The sequence below is a fragment of the Notothenia rossii genome, assembly GCF_949606895.1.
Source record: "Notothenia rossii genome assembly, chromosome: 6".
Lineage (NCBI taxonomy): Eukaryota > Metazoa > Chordata > Actinopteri > Perciformes > Nototheniidae > Notothenia > Notothenia rossii.
In genome coordinates this window covers 3,820,639-3,845,122 of record NC_136909.1, presented here as the reverse complement: position 1 = coordinate 3,845,122, position 24,484 = coordinate 3,820,639, and the positions used below count along the sequence as shown (strand labels likewise).

The window sequence follows — 24,484 nt, the reverse complement described above, 5'->3', positions numbered from 1 at the left end:
GAGATGTATGCATAGATCTCTTTATTTTGCTCTCAAAGTGCACCAGATTGATGCTTTTAACTTCAATATTTAAAAATCTTCCCGGGGGAGCTTGCCCCCGGACCCCCTATGTAAGGTCCACTCACCACCTATAAAAATAGCACTTTACCCCTGCTTACACCTATATGCCGTGAGCTGATTATCGAGCCTTCATTGTAACTGGTCACACTGTGTATATGCGTGGGGATTGTTGCAGTAGAAAATTCCACTATAGCGCCTGGTACATTAATGGGAAACCCTAAATGTTTGAGCACCCTCTATGAAACGTCAAACTACCCCACACCACATATCTCTGGCGCCGCCACTGAGCCTGACTATTTGTGTTGGGGGGGCCTGACTTTTTTTTTTTCTCCAAAGGGGGGGCCTGACAGAAAAAGTTTGAGAACCACTCAGTTGGACTAAGTTAACTATCTAAACACTCAGTCCTTTACCTCACCTGAGCTGTAGTTATCCCGAGCTTGAATGACACACAATCAAGGGCTTTGATTTATGATCTGTATGACAGTGGCCATGTCGGCAGGTCACATCATGTAGACAGCCAGTCACCCTGTGTGAGGCAGACCCACACAAACCCTCAGGCCAGCAGGCCACTTAACAGGCCAGGCCATCGGGAGACCCCCCGGTCCTCCCCGATGGCCAGTCCGGGCCTGGGTACAGGAGGCGTAGAGTGATGGATCATTGTCCACAAGTGAATCGATCGCAGATGGCGTCGTGGTCGCGGACTAATACAAAAAAAAAGAAAAAATGAATGGGTCGCAAAATATACTTGGACGGCCGTTAATATACCTGGGCGGCCCGCCCATAAAGTCGACGTGTGGGAAACCCTGATACATGTAGGCACTAGTTCAGGGGTATTTAACAAAAATTCAACAAAGTCCAGTTAGAGAAAATCTCCCCATGCAAAGGTCCGGAACATCAAAATGTCTAGCTTACTTTATGAATTAGTGATATATATATATTGAAGTAGCCTGTAGCTTTATCAACGTCTGCATGTAATCAACAACTGACTGCCAATCAAATAAAGAAAGTACAATTCATAAACACCTATGTTTTGTCACTTAGCATTGAACTATACAGATATACAGTAAATACTGTGGATATGTAATGTTCCTCTCGGGCTGCATTTAAAAATAAAATAGAGAAAATAAATAAAATAGCTTTTGAAAATATGTGCATCTTAAAAGTGCTTAATTTTAGATAAATAAAATAAAGTGTAGCAGCAGCTTGAGTTTCCCTTTTTCTTTGTTAACCGTTTCACATCATGACCTAACAGTTTCAGACGATGATAGAACAATATCAGTCTTTCCACATCTTAACGACAGTTTTAAAGTTTCTCTTTCTTTCCCTCTTATATTGCAGTCCCTCACTCACTTTTTTTTATTCAGTGCGAGAATTGAGCTCGAGCTTGTCCTGCCAGGAGTTTAGATCTGGGCTGAAATGGTGTCAGGGCCATTCTCAAACACATGCAGGTGCTCATTGGTTAGCCTCGGTTAGCTCATTGGTTAGCCTCGGTTAGCCTGCCCTGGAACGATATTTAGTTTTATTTTGATCCTGGTGGACTGATCATATTGGGCTCTGAGACTGCTTATTTTTTGTGACCTCAGTTCTGACTTGAGAGGGAATGTTTGGTCAAACACTTTGTGTTTTGTCTCATGGTGGCGTTTTGGAACTTTTAATGAGCGCCCCGGTCTCCGAACAAATGAGACACACTGGTTCTGTGCTCCCAGTGGGCAGGATGAACATGAATGAGTCCACTCAGGGTTAAAAGCTCTGTTCTCACTGTCCTCTTCTTGGAGAGCGCCATGTGTAATTATTTGTCTCTCCCTGTCTGCCGCTAACACGCCTGTTCACTCTCTTCTCCTCTCCCTGTATCGCTAATTATTCTCTTCACTCACTTTCCCCTCTGCTTCTCTCTGCCGCTCTCTCGTCTCTTCTTCTGTGTTTCTCTCCCTGTATCGCTCACTCGTCTCTTTCGCCCCCTGTCGGCAGGGGTTAGCATAGAATCGCCCTGTCAAAATTAGAGATCCCCTATTAATGTATTGATTATAGGTCCGGGTCCGTATAGGTCAGCGTCTGGGTCCGGATCCGGACCACAGTCCGCCTGTTGCCGACCCCTGCACTAGTTGATTTAAATGTGACATACATTGATAATTTAGTGTTAATATGCTTCTTTATTCACCTTTTCTTTTTAAATATGTAAAAAGCTAATAAAAACAATACTTTGGATTATTTCCAATTTCATGAGAATAATTCATTAAAAAAATCAATGAATAAATATGTTCAATAATTAATTAAACACATCTAAAATGTTACTTGATAAAGAATAGGGTCATTATGTAATTAAAACATTAATATAAATTAATGTAAAATCTTATCGATCAAGTATTGCCAACATGTATTTATAATATATATATTTTAAATTTTTTTCATAGATATACACTAGTATTAGACACAGTCAAATGTTTGGACAATCATTCTAAGTTGTTTATTTATTTAAATTAGTTCTACTTTGTAGATTAATACTGAAGACATCAACACTATAAAAGAACACATATGGAATTATCTAGTAAACAAAAAAGTGTTCAAAAATCCAGAATATGATTTGTATTTTGCTGGCTACTACAGAATGCTGTGTTAGCCATGCTGGTTAAGGATGCCTTGAATTCTGAATACATCACCAACAGTGACACCAGCAAAGCCCCCCACACCCTCACACCTCCTCCTCCACGAGATTAAGATGTTAACATGCTTTAAATTTTTAATAATAAAAACTATGACAAAATGTATATTTAGTTTTCGTTGACAAGACTAAGGTGTTAATGGTGGACTATAGGACATTCAAAATGCAGGGTCTTGTCTGTCAAAATGCATCTTACATTTCTAACTTGCAATATCATTATTTCCGCTCTCTTCACTCCAGAAGAGCGATCTCCCCGAGTCTCTCTGTGTGCGGGGGGCGGGGCCTAACAGACACTGCAGCGGCAGACAGAGATCTGCCCTAGATATTACACAAGTAGAGTGTTAAGAGAGTAAAATGTTGATTTACTCATTTCAACACTTGATACTATCACCTTGATTCCAATCTCAGATTACTGTATTTGCCAAACTGAATTAGTTTAAAGAGAGAAAACATTTTGACTAGAAGTTGACTAAAATGTAATGATTTTTCATCGACTAAAACTGGACTAAAACTAGACTTAAACTATGAAGGATAAAAAGGACTAAAATGTGACTAAAATTAATAACCATTTTCGTCTAAAGACTAAATCAAAAATAGCTGCCAAAATGAACACCAGGGCTCAACGCTAACTTTTAAAAGTGGTTACCAGGCTGGCAACCAGGCATCAGCTTTTGGTTGCCAAAACTGAAAATACGGTTGCCATTTTTAGATACCTTATATTTTAAATAATTAAGATACTATACAGTTATACATCAACTTAATAATGAACATGTGACACAAAAGAATGTTCAAATGCTTTTACAATAAGTATAATAACACACTTATTTGAAACCTAAGTGGTAGGAAACTTGTCCACCCTCAATGGCTGGTATACTAAACACCAGTGGTGCAGCTGTTGTCATGTTCTTCACAGATCCCTCACAAATGAATTGAGCAAGTCACCAGTTTCTTGGTCATCCGTTGTCTCCCTTTCAAATGTGGGTTTTCTTGAACTTTGTGCTGACCCCCACCATAGATCCATTGGCCCTTCAGCATTGAAGTCTTGGATTGGCCAAACTAATCCATTTCTAATGTTAAATAAAGTTTAAGTTAAAAATTAGATATTAATTATTAATGCTGTAAATTACCTTTAATATGTCTAACTATATTTAAAATGTGTTACCTTTTTATAGCAGTGATTATAATTGTATGCCAATATTTTCCTATGGTAAGGTTTCATTTTGCACTTTTATTTTGGTAGTAATAAGAACGGGACTCTTATTTTGAAGGAACTTTTACCGGAAGTGAATGGACAACATTCCTTTTAGCTTTTCGTTCGGGTTTACCTTTTGCTTTATCAGTTGAATCACTTTGAACATTCGTTTGAGAAGTTGAGGTGTTAGCTGAACTTTTTACCGCACAGTCAAACAACTTACTTTGCTTCGCCATTTTTTGTAAAACAAACACACGACGCACCGCACACGCGAGTAAACGTGCATCGCTTTCTGGCTCTGTAATCACACCAATGCACGTGCAATTTGAGTATCGGGTTCCGACTGGTCACAACAATAATTAAATATCACTCTTAATACAACAAATAATTAACATTTATCTATTTTGGGGTGCACATTTAGCTGTTTGCTGTCCTTATTTCTTTATGTTAACAGGGTTCCCGCGGGGTCTTAAAAAGTCTTAAATTTGATAATCTGAATTTAAGGCCTTAAAAAGGTCTTAAATATGACAATTTTTTTTAGAAAGGTCTTAAATATAATTTAGAAGGTCTTAAAAATGATGGGATTTGAAAGGTACTTCTGTGTAGCGATCGCGTCTAAATGTTTTTTGGGGGAAATGTCCAGGCTGCAAAGTAACCAGTACGGTAAGAGCCTTTCAGTTCCCCCCAACAATTTCTATTGAAATAAATCAACATGGAACCAGTAATCACTAACTTTGTTTCCCCCGGCCCCTTATTGGAGAACACCCAGCTAGTAACCTAGCAACCAACCAAGCTTCAGCTAGCGGCAGTCAGAAATGTCTCTTCGAATCTACTTATAAATAAATATGTCCTATGGGGAAGTGTCAGTTCAACCGTATTTGGTTGGAAAACATCTAATTTAGTGCTTGGTTGAAACCAGTGGAGGGGAACGTGTTTGAAGCCCGCTGCACCTTTTGCAAAAATAAATTAGTGTCTGTTTTGCTAATGTAGCGTTAGCTAGTGGAGCGTTAGCTAGTGCAGCAGCTCCCGCAACAACACCGGGGGACCTCCGGGCGACGTTTGGGTCTACGTCAACCCTAAAAGCGGAGATGCTGTAGACGCTAAATACCGTAGTTAAACACCAATCATACAACAGCAACAATGAAAGATTGTTGCCGCTCTTGTCACACACACACGCACGCACGCACGCACACACACACACACACACACACACACGGCTGCTCGATTATGGCAAACCATAATCACAATTATTTTGGTCAATAGTTGATATCACGATTATTAAATACGAGTATTCATTGACTTTGAAAACATCCATTTATTAAACTTTAAAACAAATAATAATTTGAACAGTATCTTTTTAACTGTTGATTACCCTGAACGTATAATTCAACTGAAAAACCAATCCAAAAATAAATTAAATAAATTATACATTTAAATAAATAATATCAAAAATAATAAATACCAATAAACAAGATCAACAAATATTTGAGCACACTTCCACAAGCTACTAAAAATATATAAATATATAATATATAAATTAGACTACAATCAATTAGATCAAATATGTTGTAGTGCACTGTCAGCAAAAGCAAAGCTAAATAATAGTTTTTTTCGATGATGTTGTTTTCGTAATTGTGGAAGCCCAAAATCGTAATTGTGATTAAAATACGATTAATTGCACAGCCCTAACACACACACCACACACACACTTTTTGTCTAACACGCTAACACAGTTCTGTACAGTTATGTTATGTTCAGTCATTGTTCTTATGTTGAACATGAATACATTTACTTTGTAAGTAATTATGGGACGTATTTCTTCTTTCATAGCAATTTTCCGTCATACTTTCTTGCCGTGAAATAGATCTTAAATTCTATTCAAAGTGGTCTTAAAAAGGTCTTAAAAAGTCTTAAATTTCAGTTGGCGAAACCTGCAGGAACCCTGGTTAAAAACTGGTTGCCACTGATGGCAACCAAAGGCCAAGAAGTGGTTGACATTTTTTCTGAATGATTGCCAATGGCAACTTGGCAACCGTTACTGTCGAGCCCTGAACACTGAAATGATGATGGACGGCCGTTTTTCCTTACTGGGTTGAGTGGTTCTTGCCATAAAAACTTTCCGGTGTCTATTGCGTGTGGACGGAAGCCTTTTTTGCATTTGCGTATGCGTTTTACCGTTATCGTCCTCGTGTGGCCAGGGCCTGAGAGAAGCCAAGAGAGAGCAAAGCTGTCATCAGGGCAAAAGGGGGCTACTTTGAAGAATTTAAAGTAAAAATCATATTCTTCATTTTTTTTGTTTTTGCACTTTTTTGTTAACTAGATGATTCCATATGTGTTCTTTCATAGTTGTAATGCCTTCAGTATTAATCTACAAATAGAAACAAATTCAAATAAACAAAAAACATTGAATTAGAAGGTGTGTCCAAACTTTTGACTGGTACTGTGTATAAAAAAACACACATATTTTAACATTTAGCAGGTTCCCTCATCTATAATCATTCACACAAGCGCAACTTTGAACATTTACAGCAGTAAAATGCAACGTACAAAATAATCAAGAAACATCATAAATTAAACACTGACAGGGAACATTTTATTGCACCATCATTACTATTGCATAAGAAGGTGCCGTAAAATGTTCTGATGATACTTGCATACTTTTACTTAAATAAGGTTTGAATGCAGGATTTAAATTTGTAAAATAGTATTTTAATTATATTCTATAGGCGTAGTGTATCAGTGAACGATCCCAAATACAATTTATTGTTTACATTGCAGCTAGTGCTACGCCAGAAGAAAAAAACCTTTTTCATTTTTAACTGGAAGTGGAAAGGGGCTGGGCTACATAAGGTGAATTCAGACAACACAAATACACAATAGGAAGGACTAAGAAAGATGATATGAAAGTATAAAAACAAAGGCATTAATTAGGGCTGCAAAAAGTCTCCCATTGTAATGGTGATTAGATTTTTAAATGCTAATACTTAACAGTTTTTTCTGACTGTGCATTTCCTGTTTCCTGCAGACGTCCAGCTGGTGGTGGTCGTTAAAGAAGAGGTTCTCCCTGACCAGCAGGAGTGGAGCACCAGTCTGGACCAGGAGGACCCAGAGCCCCCCCCACACATGAAGCAGGAACAGGAGGAACTCAGGATCAGTCAGGAGGGAGAGCAGCTTCAGGAGCTGGAGGAGGCTGATATCACCAAGTCTACTTTCACTCCTGACCCTGTGAAGAGTGAAGATGATGAAGAGAAACCTCAGTCCTCACAGCCTCATCAAAGACAAACTGAACACATGGAAACAGAAGCTGATGGAGATGACTGTCGAGGACCAGAACCAGCCAGGAACTCAGATCCAGAGAGCAGTTTACAACCAAAGACTAAGGACAACACTGGGGACTCTTCTGAACCTGACACTGGCGACTCTTCTGAACTTGACACTGAAGACAGTGCTGATTGGAAAGAGCCCAGAGAACCTGCATCAGGCTCAAGCTCACTGAAAGATAGATATGAATCCGTCAGTGATCCACAACGTATTGCTAAAAATAAACCATTTAGTTGCCCAGTTTGTGAGAAAGCTTTTTCAAAGAATATACATTTAAAGTCACACATGAGAATCCATACAGGAAAGAAACCACACAGCTGCTCAGTGTGTGAGAAAGCTTTTTCAAAGAATATAAATGTAAAGGAACACATGAGAATCCACACAAGAGAGAAACCCTTTAGCTGCTTAGTTTGTACCAAATATTTTGCATCGAGTGGAAATTTAAAAAAACACATGCAGATCTGCACAAACAAGATATCAGCTAGCAAGCTGAGATTCCACAGATTCTATAAGTATAAGTATCATCACTGAGCGACCAAAACTTGCGACAGGGGAAGCTAACCCAGACAACAAACAACATAGCTTTACGGGACCAAATCGGAAAATAAGTTGCTGTTTTCTGATCAAAAGTTGTGTTCAATGGAATTAAAACGCATATAAACGCTGTTGAATCCTCATATGTATGTCAATAACGGAGTTTTCATATTAGCTGCTAATGATAGCTACCAGAGTGTGTGACAACTTCCTGTTTTGGGCATTCTGGCTACACATCACACATTCACCAATGGGTGATGGTTAGATGGATTTTAGGAACTTCCCCTCAATTCTAACGGTTAAAAATCGATGTCATCAAATCGACAGATATTGAAAATGCACCCAAATGACCCCAGATGTGTTTGTTTTTTTCTAAAAAGATAAAATGTCACTTGTCACTCTGCTGGATTCTGCTCAAAATGCATGCAAACATATGGCTTTATCCATACTCCTGCAGTTGTATTGTTCTGGATTCAGAGTGAAGTGTATTAGATGTTCTGCACTGTTATTGTTATGTATTTAATATAAAGTCAAATACCCATAAAAAAAAGTCAGAAAATAAAAGAAACTCACTCAAGGAAAAAGGTTCTAAGCCAGTGAGAGTTCTTCATTTGCACATAAACATGGTAAAATAGTTAAAGTTGTGACCAGATGGTGTCGCCCTCTGCACACATTTAACGCTTTGCATTTTATTGATTTATTTTGCCTTTTATACCACACTGCAAGTCTGACATTTATTAATGAGACGACTGGAAGTTACACTGCAGATTGACAGCTCAAGTCTTTCCAGAGATGGAGTATTTGAGTCCGTGCCGATTTTCGGGACTCGTGACTTGACTCGGACTCGCACACTGATTGACGCGACTCGGACTTGGACTTGTGAATTCTCATGCATGATGACTTGGACTTAGACTCGAACACAGATAAGGATGACTCGGACTCGACTCGGACTCGAACACAGGTAATGATCAGTGGCGGCTGGTGGACAATATTTTTGGTGGGGCTGTTGATATAGTGAGTAAAAAAAATGTTTTGGGGAGAAATGACCCCTTAAATTGGGACTTCTGGTGATGTAATGACCCCATAAAATCGTGGTTCTAGGGCCATGAACAACCAGGCTGAGTCGGGCTGAGTATGCTAAACTAGAGAGAGAATCGCTGTCAAGGGGGCTACAACCACAACAAGATGAACATATTTGACCGTGATTTAATTGTAATACACGTTTCAAAATGATGCTGAAGTAACAACATACTGATACCGGATAGTAAAAACTATGAATTAAGGCTTTGACAAGTCTGCAGACAGACGGCAGGTGAAAAACCTTTTAAAATGCGTGTTTTCTAATGGAGATTTGGCTAAGCTAACGTTGTAAATGCTCCGACCGTCCACACTCACAACAACGGCCTATACAGACATAAATAAACCAGCGACTGTATTCGCCATGACACAGACAGTATGTGGTTTGTACTTGTTTAACTTTTGTCTAATTTCTGAACAGATATGAAGAGCTGTGAGCTCTGAGTGCTAAGAGCTAACGGCTGTGTTATTTTTCTGGGGAGCTCATTGAAGATGACGTCACGGCTCCGCCTACACTGCGTTACTATAGATACTACCCCAGTTCCTCACGAGTCTAAAAAACAACTCACGTCAACGCACGTAAGCAACGTGGGCGCCAACGTGAGCGCCCTTGTGACCAAAATATTTGACGGCGCTGATTGGCTGAAATTATGTTTCGGCGGCACAGTTTACTATTGAGACTTTTGCAACGTGCTGGTTGCTGCTGTTTGGCTCGGGGGCAGCGCCCCGTAATGATAAACTAATGCCAAGGGCAAGGCCAGAAAGGAAACATGTGACTTATCAGTAACTTTAGACATCGTAACACAATTTTAAACAAGATTTGATTGTAGATTATACATTTTGCTGATACCAATTGTATGATATTTACCTTGTTCATTAAAAATAAAAAATATAAAATATATATATTTTTTTATATATATTTTTTGAAATATATTTTTTATTAATTTAATATATATTTTTATATATTTTTTTGTATGTGGGAAGAGGTGGGGCGGCGCTCCTATGGGCCGGCCGCCACTGGTAATGATGACTCAGACTTGGACTCGAGCAAGTTTTCTCTGGAGTCTGATGTCCTCTGTCCTGGCATGTGCACCTGCGAGGCGAGTTCAGTACTGGGCCCCGCTATTCCAGTCTAAAGATGTCTAGAGACACACCCCGCATCCTGCTGTATGCTTTCGCACATTCTGCTTCCACATTGGAAAAGAGCAGCGCAAAATGCTCGTTATGTGGAAACAATATTGAAGAGAAGGCTCTGTAACACATGACTCTAAGGATCGAGTTCAGACATGGCTGTCTTGAACACTATCATCAGAGTAACATGATCTAATCAATAAATAAAGATTCAGCCGATAACACGAAAACACATGGCTACTTAAGATGCAGAATGACGTCCTTTTGCATGCTAAGTAGCCATGTGCTTCCTGGGGCTAAATCTTTATCAGTAAACCGATTTAACCGGTAAAAGTTCCTTCAAAATAAGAGTCCCGATCTTATTACTATCAAAATAAAAGTGCAAAACGAAAACTTTACCATAGGAAAATATTGGCATACAAATATAATCACTTCTCTAAAAGGTAACTCTTTTTAAATATAGTTTATTTATATATAATAACAATAATAATATTAATATTAGTAATAAGCTTTATATTTGTATAGTGTGTGTGTTGATTGACATTATTCACCCACGGATCTATGGGTTTGGGTATTGTTCCGCACGGACATTTTAATTAGCCGGACTTCCTGTTTCCGCCGTTCTTCGCTTCCCGTCCATGAAGTTGTTTACATGTGTGTTCCGATGCTAAATAAAAGTCTAGCTTGTAGCTTCGATACCCCGCCTCCGACTCCCATCTCGCAGCACCACAATAGCACCTATTACAAGAATTGTAGCCAAACTCGCTTCCCAGCAGTTCAATAGACAGATTAGTATAACATGACAGGATAAAAGCAATGTATAGGAGCAGTTACATTTCAACACATATATCCACGAAGATTAATACATGAAGACTTGTGACTCGGACTTGACTTGGACTCTTCTTAGGTGACTCAGACTTGGACTCGGACTCGAACACAGGTAATGATGACTCGGACTCGACTCGGACTCGACTCGGACACTCCTTGGGTGACTCGGACTTGGACTCGGACTCGAAGAGTGGTGACTCGAGAGTGACTTGGACTCGTGAATTGGTGACTTGACTACAACACTGAGTCTTTCACAGCAAGAAATATTTCACTGTGTTGACTTGTTTATTATCTTGCCTTTTTTTTCACAGCTAGAAATATTCAAGCAGAAAAATCAGTGCCTGTTAAATCAAAGGGAAAGCAATCATGTAAGACAACATTTGTGAAGCGGATAAGATCAACTCAGCCTGCAGGACTACACCCTGCCCTCCGTCCTGGAGTCCTTCACCGGATGGGTAAGACTCTCCTGACCTTCATCTGTCCTTCCTGTTTTCTGGCATCACAAGTCATATAAACATGAATGTAACTATGAAACAATAAAATCACTATATTTCAAATCCAGTATGCCGAAAAACAAGAGGGATCCGTAATATTTGTAGAATAATGTATTTGTGTCGCAACCTTTCAAAACACTTTAATTGTGTCAGCTATGTTATTTAGTTTTAATCCTGTTACTCATTAAGTAAAGTTAAAATATATCTAAATGTTGTTTCTAGAGTACACATTACCAGAACCGAAGCACCGTTTAACACCAGGTTTTTATCATACGTTTCAACCTCATTATATTTTTCTCAGCCAGGTTTGATTTTGATACTAAAAGCCTGGGGATGCAAGTCCTATTTTAGCCAAATAACTAGTTTAGTTTGACTGAACTTCAGGTCTCTGTTTCAGTCTGAGACATGTTCCTTATCTCCACAGACCACGGTGCGTCTGTATCCGTTCCATATCCACAGCATCGCTCTCTCCTCCTTCGCCTCCATCATGGGACCCTTCGGAGGATTCTTCACCAGCGGCTTCAAGAGAGCCTTCAAGATCAAAGTAGGGATTTCTGACACGTTTGTTTACTTCAAAACAATCCAACTATCCCTTTTAATGTCTATTGTCTTTGCTCTATTTATATTCATAGCAGCAGTCTGATCACATGTACTGTTGTCTGTTCTTCCAGAATTTTGCCAACACGATCCCAGGTCAAGGTGTCATTATGGACCGGTTCGACTGCCAGTACCTCATGGCCACATTTATTAACGTCTACATTGCCAGCTTCATCAGGTAAACACACAGCTATGGTTTGTTCATATGTTTTATAACCTAATTAGCAATGTACAGTGACAGTGAAGGAATTCAATTAATCAGTTAGTGGTTATTTATTTTTATTTCCGACTGTTAGAGAAAGCATTTTATTTTCTTGAAGTAAAAATGTAAAAGTAAATAGTAACTCACAAACACTGGACTCCCAAACCAAATGACGTGGGATGAACAAAAGCTGACGTTTTTTGTAGCTTTTTTTTTTTTTCTCTGATGTGTTTTTCACTCACACACAAATCACTGCCAGTGTCCCGGGTCAGCAGGGGGTCCTCAGGGTGCTGCCCTCCTCTCTCTCCTCCCCCTCAGGGTGAGCCACAGTGGGTGAGGGGGTCTAGGCCACGACGTCTTCCAGCGATCACCTCAATGGGGTTCGGGCCCCTGAGAGGAGAGGGGAGATAATTAGGGAGGGAAATTACTAAGATTATAACCATCGAATCTCACCAGTCGACTCTTCCTTTGCCCCCTTTTCCACTGTCACTCCATCATTTCATTAATGTCATTTCATGTCTTAACTTCTTAAAGTATTTATTTATGTACTGTGAGAAAACCTTTTCAAAGGGACTATATTGTACATTTCAGAAGATGTTTAGAAACGTTGTTCTTCAGTATTTTTGGTTAGAGGAATATTGAAATGATTGCCATATAGGAGAGATGGAGATAGCAGCAAGTATTTTTCTGTCTTTTCTTCTTGCTGTGATTTCAGTGCAGTTGGGTGTTTTTTAGGCTGTTCCACCGTAACTGTAATTAAAGCATTGTCTCCAGAAATGATATGTTTAGGACTGGTGTCTCAGCATTTATAGATATGTTCTATTTCTATTTTTAAGGTCATTTCCCTGCAGCTCTGTTCTGCCATTTCTCTCTCTATGCTGTCAAAACTGTCCACTAGAGGTCGCTGCAGCTCCTGAGATGTAACACTGATGCTGCAAAAAGCTTTCTTACTGCTGTTGAATACATTCCAGTAAATTCATACATATTATTAATGCCACTATTCAAAGAAGATCTGTTTGTTTTATGGCACTCGTTATGCCATTTTAAATCAACACAGTGCCCTTTTCTTAAGGAATGAACGTCCCACATGCTTTTTCCCTTTGTGGACATTTTATTTTGTGCTTATCTTAAGAAGTTGTTTGATTTCAGCATATTATTCTTAAAACTGCAATGGTTTTTGTTGACATGTTGTCTATAGAAAATAACTTGTACTCTTTGATGCTGAAATGTGCTTTGCCTTAGTTTCAAGAAAATGAAAGGTATAACATTTTTTTATAAATATATATCACGTGCGCTTCATGACACATACTGAACAATTTTTCTAACAGCTGTTTATATCCTAATGCAGTGGTGGTGGATAGTAACTAAGTACATTTACTAAGTTACTGAACCATTTTTAGGTCATTTACTTGAGTATTTACTTTTCCTTCTACTTTATAATCAAATAGTTGTTCATGTATAATTATAGAGCTTTATTGGCCCCAATGAGAAATGTACAAGCTACCCTGCAGTATATAAAGGTACACTTGCTTCCTATTTATCAGAGGCAACATTCACACCGCTCCAGTTCTGAAGTGTTTACACTGGCTTCCTGTGTGTCAAAGAATAGATTTCAAATTACTGCTGCTCTTTATAAAGCACTGAATGGTTTAGGACCAAAATGCATTTCTGACCTCCTGCTAAATGATGAACCATACAGATCACTCAGGTCTTCTGGGACGGGTCAGCTTTCTGTCCCCAGAGTCAGAACTAAACATGGAGAAGCAGCGTTCAGTTATTATGCTCCAAATATCTGGAACAACTCCCAGAAACCTGCAGGTCCGCTGCAACTCTGACTACTTTTAAATCCAGGCTGAAGACTTTTCTTTTTGTCGCGGCTTTTAATTGAACTATTCATATCTTAGACTGCACTGTAACTTTTATCCATGTATTTTTTCTTTTAATGTTTATTTTATTAGCTTTTCTTTTTAATGACTGATTTGAAATGCCATTTTCTTAATGTCTTTCATTTTTTGTAAAGCACTTTGAATTGCCTTGTGTTGAAAAGTGCTATATAAATAAACTTGCCTTGCCTTGCCTAATAAAGATTTCATGTGACACATACAATTGATTTGTTGATGGGAATTAATTTGAATAAATTAACTCTAGGTTAACGGTACTCTTGCTATCACTACTCACCGACACTATAAACCTTGTCTCTCATGCTAGCCCTGACAACACCGGTAAGCACACCTTCATCTAGGCTGCACTGTTACGTGTCCTGACTTGTAGTGGTTCTCTCCTCTATCTACACTGTTCTTGTCATCTTTGTAAAACGATATCAGACTGGTAATTGACACAGCCATGACTTCTAGTTAAATTCAGTGTGGCTAAAATGAAAAGCTTTGTTAAAATATGCAAGCACGCGAAAGTCAAATTCAGCTTTATTGTCAAAATTCTACATGTGTTATACATCCAGAAATATCGAAATATTGTTTCCCAGTTTGACATGTATACATAAAACAAAACAAAAAGGGCCTGGATAAACCTGGTATATATTAAACAAAACAAAAAGGGCCTAGATAACCGGGGTATACAGTTTAAAATGTTAATATATTTAAAGTGTTCAAAGTGCAGTTTCAGTGCAAGTCAGTTGAAACGATCTTAAGTTGGCGTGACGTTGAAGTCGTGCGACCCTGCTGCTCTACTGGCTTGTAGTTCGTTTATAGCATAACGTTAGCATTTCGCTTTTGGCAAATAGATTTATGATTCAAAAATTATATAAGTAGGGTTGACATGTGGAGATTATCCGGCTGAACAAAACGTGATCCCTCTCTTAAATGTGTGTCAACCACAGACCTTATTTCGAGCTATTTTCCAAAATCCTATGGAGAATTTGCATTGGTTTTTGACGAAGGAACCGGAAGAAGTTTACTTCCGGGTTTTACGACGCGTCACTGTGGTTGTCTGACTATTCCATGTCTAATATGTGTAATGTGTAATTGTAAAGCGCTTTGAGCACCTGTAAAAAAACTCTAATAAAATTTTTTAATGCTTTATTATTATTATTATTATTATTATTATTATTATTATTATTATTATTATTATTATTATTATTATTATTATTATTATTATTATTATTATTATTATTATTATTATTATTATTATTATTATTATTATTATTATACCCTACCGGGCGCGTTTCAGAAGCATTTCAGAAGCATTTCAGAAGCGGAGCGTCTTGCCTTCCGGCTCGCAGTTTTTGTTGATTTGGGCATATTTCCTGGACGGGCTACTTTGTACAGACAAAGTTAATAATAATTGTAATATCCCAGTTATAAACGATATGAATCAAAGATGTGTTGCTGTATTTTAGTGGTGAAAAAATGCATTTATCATCATAATTATTCTATATATAATTTACACAGTGCCTGTAAACCTGAGGAGAACACTGGCATTTGTCCTCCTACTTGAAAGACTACGGAGGGATAGGGTCTGCAAATTAGTTTATTTGGGGGATGTGCCGGATGCTCTGACTGGTCCACTTCCTGCCCGCCGCCGCCTCTGCAACGCCTCGCGTTGAAAAATAGACTTCAATCGTATTTAGAGCGGAGTCCAGCGGCGCGACGATTCTGGGACGCTTCTGAGCCATAACGCGGCGCGTCTGGTGGAATAGCACCCATTGACTAGAGTGGCCGTGAGTTGCGCGGACGCTGCGGCGCAGCCGTAACGAGGCCGCAACGCGACGCAGACGGACCCGGTAGAATCTAGGGGTTAGGTAGTAACGTATTACATTTAACGGCATTAGGTCATCAGGATACAAAATAGACAAATGTATTCCCTTACAGTTACAGAAGCAAAAACAATCAGATAACAGGCACATTTATGTAAAACAGGGCTCATTAATAGGATACCAATGATACTAAACATTTAGAAATAAAGAATAATACATTAAATAATCCTATATCTCTATATGGAAACTTGGAGCCCTCAATCCAAGATAAAATGGTTCATCAACAGTCAGTGGTTAAAGTATAAATCAGAAAATCAGTATGACAAAAACATTAAACATATTGTCCACTTATGTTGATAAAGATGGAGATCATTTAAGTCTTATATGAATGTTGTGCGACAATGTTAATCCAATCAGGCAGATTTTTCTCATGTGTGAACTGTCATAAGGCTTATTCATTGTCCTCTCCATCAGCTTCTGTTTCCATGTGTTCAGCGGAGCTGCTGATTGGAGGCTCTGCCTCTCCGTTATCCTCAGTTTGAATTTCATTAAGCTGTGAGGACTGATGACCAACACACTTGTGTCTTTTGAAATGATTATGCCATTTAAATCTTTTGTCACAAACATTGCAGCTATATATTTCCTCTCCTGTGTGGACTCTCATGTGATCCTTTAAATTTCCACTCCTTGAAAAAGGTTTCTTACAGACTGAGCAGCTGTGTGGTTTCTCTCCTGTGTGGACTCTCATGTGTCGCTTTAAACTTCCACTCTGTGAAAAGTATTTGGTACAAACTGAGCAGCTAAAGGGTTTCTCTCCTGTGTGGATTCTCATGTGTGCCTTTAAACTTATATTCTTTGAAAAAGCTTTCTTACAGACTGAGCAGCTAAATGGTTTCGCTCTTGTGTGGACTCTCATGTGTTCCTTTAAATTTCCACTCTGTGAAAAAGCTTTCTTACAGACTGAGCAGCTGAATGGTTTATTTTCAGCACTACGTCGTGGATCACTGACAGATTCATGTCTATTTTTCAGTGCGTTTGAGCCTGATGCAGGTTCTCTGGTCTCTTTCCAATCAGCACTGTCTTCAGTGTCAGGTTCAGAAGAGTCTTCAGTCTCATCCTCAGTCTTTGGTTGTAAACTGCTCTCTGGATCTGAGTTCCTGGCTGGTTCTGGTCCTCGACAGTCATCTCCATCAGCTTCTGTTTCCATGTGTTCAGTTTGTCTTTGATGAGGCTGTGAGGACTGAGGTTTCTCTTTATCATCTTCACTCTTCACAGGGTCAGGAGTGAAAGTGGACTTGGTGATATCAGCCTCCTCCAGCTCCTGCAGCAGATCTCCCTCCTGATTGATCCTGAGTTCCTCCTGTTCCTGCTTAATGTGTGGGGGGGGCTCTGGGTCCTCCTGGTCCAGACTGGTGCTCCATTCCTGCTGCTCAGGGAGAACCTCTTCTTTAACCACCACCAGCTGCTGGACATCTGCAGGAAACAGGAAACACAGTCAGAAAAAACTGTTAAGTGTTAGCATTTAAAAATCTAATCACCATTACAATGGGAGACATTTTGCAGCCCTAATTAATACCTTTGTTTTTATACTTTCATATTATCTTTCTTAGTCCTTCCTATTGTGTATTTGTGTTGGCTCAATTCACCTCATGTAGCCCAGCCCCTTTCCACTTCCAGTTAAACATTTAAAAAAGGGTTTTTTCTTCTGGTTTAGCACTAGTTGCAATGTGAACAAGGAATTTTATTTGGGATCGTTCCCAGATACACTACGTCAGGGGTCAGAAACCGTAACCGGTGGCACACTAGGAATAAGTGGAATAAGTGTGCAAAAATATTTAAATTGTATTTTCGGATCCCGCTCGAGCCGCCAGAGCGCATCTCCCCGTTACCTGCAGAAGGAAGCACTGCACGCAATGCAGCCCCGCTCTCTTTAACTCCAGGTGACTTTCTGCCGCTTTCCTCCGTGGTACGGTGCTGATCGTTTCACCACGGAGGAAAGCACTTCACAAATTGCAGAGTAGGCCTTCCCATAAGGAGCTGTACCAATGCCGCAGTTTTTGCGTGGCTGTGTCTTTAGTTGAAAGCCCAGTGGCGATCTGCTCATCGAAATAATGCCAAAAAGGGGCGGACTGGCCATCTGTGTGTTGAACTTTCCTGTCGGCTCCCAGACCGTAGTCGAGGAGGGCAGAAGCAACAAGCTTCAGGTTCAATAACCCACTTTAGCTTAAATGACTGGAGAGAGGCGAGCTCTTCTTGAGAGGCCGTTGCATTTATTTAGCTGTTCTTCTGTTTCACAAAATACATCACAGACCTCTGTTTTTCTTCTGCCTTGTTTCACTTCCGGAAACACACACACGTTCCCTTACTGTCGCTCTGTCATCCACAAACACACATGCACAAGCAACACCCCTCTCTCTCTCTCTCTCTCTCTTAAAAAGGGACAGCGATCTCATCTCACTCTGCATGACCCTAATATCATAACATATGTGTTCTGGAGAATCACAGAACATTTTATGGCACCTTCTTATGTAATAGTAATGATGGTGCAGTCAAAATGAAATTGTAAGATCCCTACGTTTTTTTTCACCATTCATTCCAATGGCTGGCGTCTATGTCACGTGATCTTCACATTTCTCCAGACCCGGCGTCATGGGCGGGCCCGCCCATCCAGGATTTGGGCCCGCTGTTTTAAGGGCTGAATACAACATTTTAATTGTTTTATTATTGTTTATTGTTGTTATTTGTAGGGCTTTGTCCTAATATTTATTTTTGTTTTAAACTATGTTGAAAGATTAGTTTAATATCATTTTTTTTATTTTGCTATGAAATTCTGAATGAAAGGCTGCGCGCGAGACTGGTTTTTCACTGGGTTGAGTCGTGTGGGTTTTTGAGTGAGATGCGGGTTTTTGAGTGAGATGCGGCACAGCAGCTTGTCAGTTTACTCTTGCTAGATTAGTTTGGCTATTATCATTTATATTTATCTGCAACAATGGATATCAGGAAGTGGTTCATGAAAGGAATATGGCAACTCAGCGCCAAATGCAGGCACATTAGAAGACATCAGTTACCAACGAGCTAGCAAGCCAGCCAGGGACAAGGGAGGCTGGCTATCAATTCTATTTTGAAGATAAATTGACTCAAGCTGGCTCTCTCACAAACTCAGACTCTGTGCGCAAGCAGACCGCTGCACACGCTCTCTGCCTTGCTCAATATCTCTCTCTCTTCCTTTCTCTCCCTCACTCCACCTCTCCACCCTTTGTGCGCTCCTCAAGTTTGCCTGCACAAGTTGGCACAGCGTTACAAATGTGCCACAAAACCAACCAATGGATAGCCAATAAGACCGTCAACAGCCTTATGGCAACCTAAAACCCCTCTGTTTCCGTAACAACACTTAACGAGCGCCTCCCTCGTTGACAAATCTCGAGCGTCTAACAGCCCCCCCCCCCCTTGACAATTCAGATTTCCCGGGAAATGTAAGTTTCGGGGTGGGCCCGCCCCCGCCCTGGTAAATCAAATGCCCGCCCAGAGACGTATGTCTGCCGCCGGGTTTGCATTTCTGTCTGCAGAAAAAAAAAACATGGCCGAACTTCGTTTTATTCTCGGTGTAAAATGCCTATTTTAAAAGTTAGTTTGGCCATTAAAATGCGTTTTGATGTCATTTGATGCGAGAAATATGAGTTGTTATTTCAGATTATGTGTGCAGTGGATGTACATGATCTTTAGTTTGCTAGTTATTACGAAGATTACTTCAGGAAATTGTGTCTATACAACGTTTTCATTGTTACCAAGGTGGTTGCTAGGGACGCTGCTATCGATATCATTTCTGTTGTGTAACTGTTTAATGGTGTTATCTTTATGTCTACCCCCTTCCCCGTCAATGTATAGTGTTGGTCCACAGCGCAAACGTATTAGTTTAACAAAATCCGCATCTAAAATGGTGCCATCCTACGTTATTTTCCCCTGTGCCATTCCAGTCTCACATGTCACATGTCACATCACATCGTCATAAACAAATACCGGAAACAGACCGAAAACACTTTATTCCGAGTGTGCTTGCTTTTCTCTTTGGAGGTCATCACATAACGGCATTGTAATACACGGTTCGGCTGCATTAAATGTTACATATCTGCCGTAGTTCTCTATTTATAGAGCCCTGATGAGAAGACTTCTAGACAAACATGAGAAACTGCCGCTGTTACAGTATAAATTGAGTCATGACAACTGGCGACATTCTATTATTTTCGTCATAGGAATCCGGGGCGTGTACATTGAGGACCCATTGTTGACTTACCAGGAAAGAAACATCGTTTGTCGTTTACGTTCATCTTTTGCTATATCTGCCTTCCTAAGATCACTTTGCTGCACATTCAGTACTCGTATGTGAGGTTGTGGGTGAGAGTCCGATATCGTGACGCTTACAGGGAGGTATCGAACATTACAAAGTAGGTGACTGTGTGGATGCCTGTTCAAAACATTGCAAACTTCAATAAATCATTTAAATTATATATTTGTGTCCGACTTTCATTTGTTCATCGTTCTTAATGTGATGTATAGTAGCTTTGATAGCTGTCCATACCTTCAGACAGCCTAAAAGTAAAACACAAGTTGTTTATTCACAGCCCGAACGCTCATCGAGATGACTGGATCAGTCATGACAACTTGTGATCAGCTCCGATTAAATTGTGATATCAATTCTGTAGCTAACCTCCAGGGAGCACGTTTATTTTATGAAATACCTGTATCCCTCTCATCACAACAAGACTACACTGTGCAGGAAAAACAATTACATACATGAAAATAACCTTGATGCATGGGAATTAAACACACAAACTAACAGATAAATCATCAGAAGAAGGCAGAGAGGAAGTAAATAACAACAGGAACACGGAAGGCAGACAGAATTGCTTAGACACGGGTGTCACATGAAATTTAAATGTTCTGGAAAGTTCCTTATACAGCTTTAGCCTTTTTTATCTCATGAAGTCCCAAAGTGACACACACTGAACAGTCTGGGGTCATGGTCCTTGTCATTTGCTTTTGTCTTCCCATAACAACATGTCCAAGATGTCCATGTGTCAGGCTAAAACATGTGACAGAACTAGCTAGATTTGGAAAGGTTTTTTGTTGCTAAAGTTAATATTCAAGCCATTTAAGAATAAAAATGCTTACATGACATGTCATTTGTTAAACATTAAGCTGTCTTCGGCTCTTTTCTGCTGTAACAAATGTAAATGTCCCCTCTGTGGGACGAATAAAGGTATTTTGATTCTGATTACATTTAACCTGTTGTGGAAACATTTCTTGATGAAATTGATATGAAACAAATGCCATAAATATTGCTGTGACACATGGTGTCACATCGGGACTTTAACCCTAAACATTCACAGTAAACCCGGAGTGACATATATGCACAATTAGAAATATGATTATGGTCTGGTCAGTTAATTTAGCTGATTCAATTATATTTAGTTAACATATGCTTTATTCTTCAATTCATAGTATGTTCAAACAAATGCAAACCAAAACATCATCCTTGTTAATTAAGTTATAAATAAGAGTTACTTTACCATTAAAGCCCAGATATTTGACACTAGGGAGGTTACTTGTCAGAAATGTGTCTATTTAGTCTAAATGACGTTCCCCTTAATTTCCCCAAAAGTAGAAATGGGTCCGGGTTCTTATGGGTTAAACGTATAGGCTTAAAGGCATGATAGAACTACCGTATTATATTCAACTTGTGCCCCGCTGGACTTACTTTTCTGTTGTTTACCGTTACTGTGAAATATCAGTATAGCCACGGAAGATAGTTTGTGTGTTTAATTCCCATGCATCAAGGTTATTTTCATGTATGTAATTGTTTTTCCTGCACAGTGTAGTCTTGTTGTGATGAGAGGGATACAGGTATTTCATAAAATAAACGTGCTCCCTGGAGGTTAGCTACAGAATTGATATCACAATTTAATCGGAGCTGATTACAAGTTGTCATGACTGATCCAGTCATCTCGATGAGCGTTCGGGCTGTGAATAAACCACTTGTGTTTTACTTTTAGGCTGTCTGAAGGTATGGACAGCTATCAAAGCTACTATACATCACATTAAGAACGATGAACAAATGAAAGTCGGACACAAATATATAATTTAAATGATTTATTGAAGTTTGCAATGTTTTGAACAGGCATCCACACAGTCACCTACTTTGTAATGTTCGATACCTCCCTGTAAGCGTCACGATATCGGACTCTCACCCACAACCTCACATACGAGTACTGAATGTGCAGCAAAGTGATCTTAGGAAGGCAGATATAGCAAAAGATGAACGTAAACGACAAACGATGTTTCTTTCCTGGTAAGTCAACAATGGGTCCTCAATGTACACGCCCCGGATTCCTATGACGAAAATAATAGAATGTCGCCAGTTGTCATGACTCAATTTATACTGTAACACCGCCAACACTGAAAACGTGACGTGGATCATAAATATATCAGCAATTAAACAACATCTTACATTTATTTTCACACAATACATCTCCTCACAGTATCAACACTAATTCGGCTGACTTTTAGATTCCCGACCGAGCTGAACGTTTGGAAAAGCTGGAAAAGAGCAAATAGAGCGAAATGAGGCATGGCTAAAATGCATGATCTGTTTGGTATTTTGAAAAAAAAACTTCACAAACATGTTTTATATAGGTATGGCCCTACAATATATTTGTGAAATACAGCATGATAGGTCCACTTTAAGTTTGTAGCAAGTAGAGGGCGGCTGCTGCTGTGTGTGTGTGTGTGTGTGTGTGTGTGTGTGTGTGTGTGTGTGTGTGTGTGTGTGTGTGTGTGTGTGTGTGTGTGTGTGTGTCTAAACACAAGAGTCTAAAGTGTTATTAATGTGATAATAAAGTGTTACTGAAGAGTGTAAAGTGTTAATTAAGAGTAAAGGGAACTGACCTGCTCTGTGTATCCGAAGCTGAGGCTGTAAAAAAGCGTCCAGTAGTTTCTGGAGTCTCTTGTTCTCCTCTTTGGAAAGAGACAGCTCCTCCTCGAGTTCTGCTATCGTTTTTTCAAACAGAGCAAATATATCTTCAGCAGCAGCAGTGATTCGCTGCTTCTTCAACGACAGCAGCATTTGGACTTTACTCATGTTTACTAGATCACCTTTTCCTGCAAACTCCGTTAAACACAGCGTTTCTCTCTCCATCAAACTCTCAATCTGACTAGTGTTGCTAACGTGTTTCCAGCTAGCATGCTAAGCTAGCTCCTATGTCCGAGGTAAACGCTCCAGAAAAAAAGAGCACATAGTCCATTCAGAGGTTTATCCAGACACACAGATGATGGATCAGTAGTGCTGGAGCTCACACACACTTTCTGAGGAACACAAAGAGAGAGAACCGTAGCGACAAGACGTCACATAAGAGCTGGGAACTTCACTTCTTCTTCTTCTTCTCTTTTTTAATGGCGGATTGCAAACAGCTTTTAGGTGCATACCGTCACCTACTGTACAAGAGTGTGTATTATCATGTCATTCCATCTCTAATAAAACAAAATAACGAAAAATAAAATAAGAAACCATGAAATAAATAAAACAAAATAAAACAATCATCCATGATCTATTCTGCGGTATCTCTCCGTGAGACAGCGGGGGATGTGCGTCAGGTCCACCAGAACAACCTGCTGGCTCGTTGCGGATACGTAATTTCACATTTTAGCAGAGTTAATTGCTCTCTTATACCTTTATTGTTGCCAACTACGATGCTCAACAGCTCGCTTAACGGAACTGTGACGCTGGTATCAGTTTGGTTTCACACCAATCACGGGAGTATTGTGTATAGAAAGTATTGAGTTATATTACTCGCTACCTAACCTCCATGAAGGCAACATGACAGAGGGAGGCCTGACACTCAGGATGCCAAACTAATCTTTGGTAAGCCAAGCAACATCAGGGCCAAAAGTTTGAAAGTGAAAAAAAAACGATCTGAAAGCAAAAAAAAAATTCTGAAGGTGAAAAGTACGGTGGCCGGCAGGTGCAAACGCTGAACAACGGCCCAAAATGCATACATAAGCAGGAAACACCTGCAAATAATGAAATGAAAAACAAACAAACCTTGAAAACAAATACAACAGAAAAACGCTGCATTTACAGAAATTACGCAAACTAAATACAACACACAAACCCCGAAAACAAACGCAACAGAAAAACGCTTCAAATACCAAAACGATACGCAAAGTCAAAAGCACTTACAAATCCCAAAACACATGCAAAAAAAAAACATTGAGGAAGTGCTCCAGGCCTCTAGGGGGCGCGCTACGTGGAACAGATTGATGTATGACCAGACATAGAGAGAACGTACAAGAGTGATGGAAATCGGGAGGAAAGAAAGTTCAGTGAAGTTGAGAAAGATATAAGAAGGTACGTTTTGTTTTGTTTTTATACATAGAGCGTCATATTTATACAGCTAGAATTGGCGTGCCTAACCAGCCGAGGAGAGGAGAGCTTCACATGAAGAGAAGATAAAGTGAGGGAAGAACATTGTTAAAAGAGATGACATATCAAGTGCAGGTAAATAACACGGGCCATAGTGAGTACCGCGGTAACATTTGAAGAGAGAGAAAGACATTCTTAGCAGTTTGTTTATATGTATGTATTTGTGTATAGAAGTTGCAACTATACAGAGCTGTAGCAATA

The 24,484-nt window shown here is 39.5% G+C and overlaps 2 protein-coding genes across 5 annotated transcripts in view; one reads left to right on the top strand and one right to left on the bottom strand.

Annotated features, from left to right (window-relative positions):
- Positions 1-24,484, top strand: part of LOC307044027 (uncharacterized protein) — a 219,361-nt gene that overhangs the window by 2,217 nt on the left and 192,660 nt on the right. Inside the window, exon 2 of one of the 3 annotated variants that reach the window (XM_079689044.1) lies at positions 6,937-8,528. The exons of the other annotated variants lie outside the window; for them this stretch is intronic. Within the exon in view, the coding sequence (XP_079545170.1) occupies positions 6,937-7,763 (827 nt within the window). The 3' untranslated portion in view covers positions 7,764-8,528. Of the gene's footprint in view, positions 1-6,936; positions 8,529-24,484 lie in introns of those variants that run through there. 3 annotated transcript variants of the gene reach the window in all.
- On the bottom strand, positions 15,941-23,377 carry LOC307044043 (uncharacterized protein). Of its 2 annotated transcripts, none has more exons than XM_079689068.1 (2): positions 22,750-23,377; positions 15,941-17,280 (listed from the first exon to the last, which is right to left on the bottom strand). In XM_079689068.1, the coding sequence occupies exons 1-2, from the start codon at positions 22,997-22,999 to the stop codon at positions 16,259-16,261; spliced, it is 1,272 nt and encodes a 423-aa protein (XP_079545194.1). In that variant the 5' UTR covers positions 23,000-23,377; the 3' UTR covers positions 15,941-16,258. The 2 variants fall into 2 exon arrangements, 1 of the variants encoding a protein (XP_079545194.1); XR_013809501.1 differs by lacking the exon at positions 15,941-17,280 and adding an exon at positions 22,048-22,401.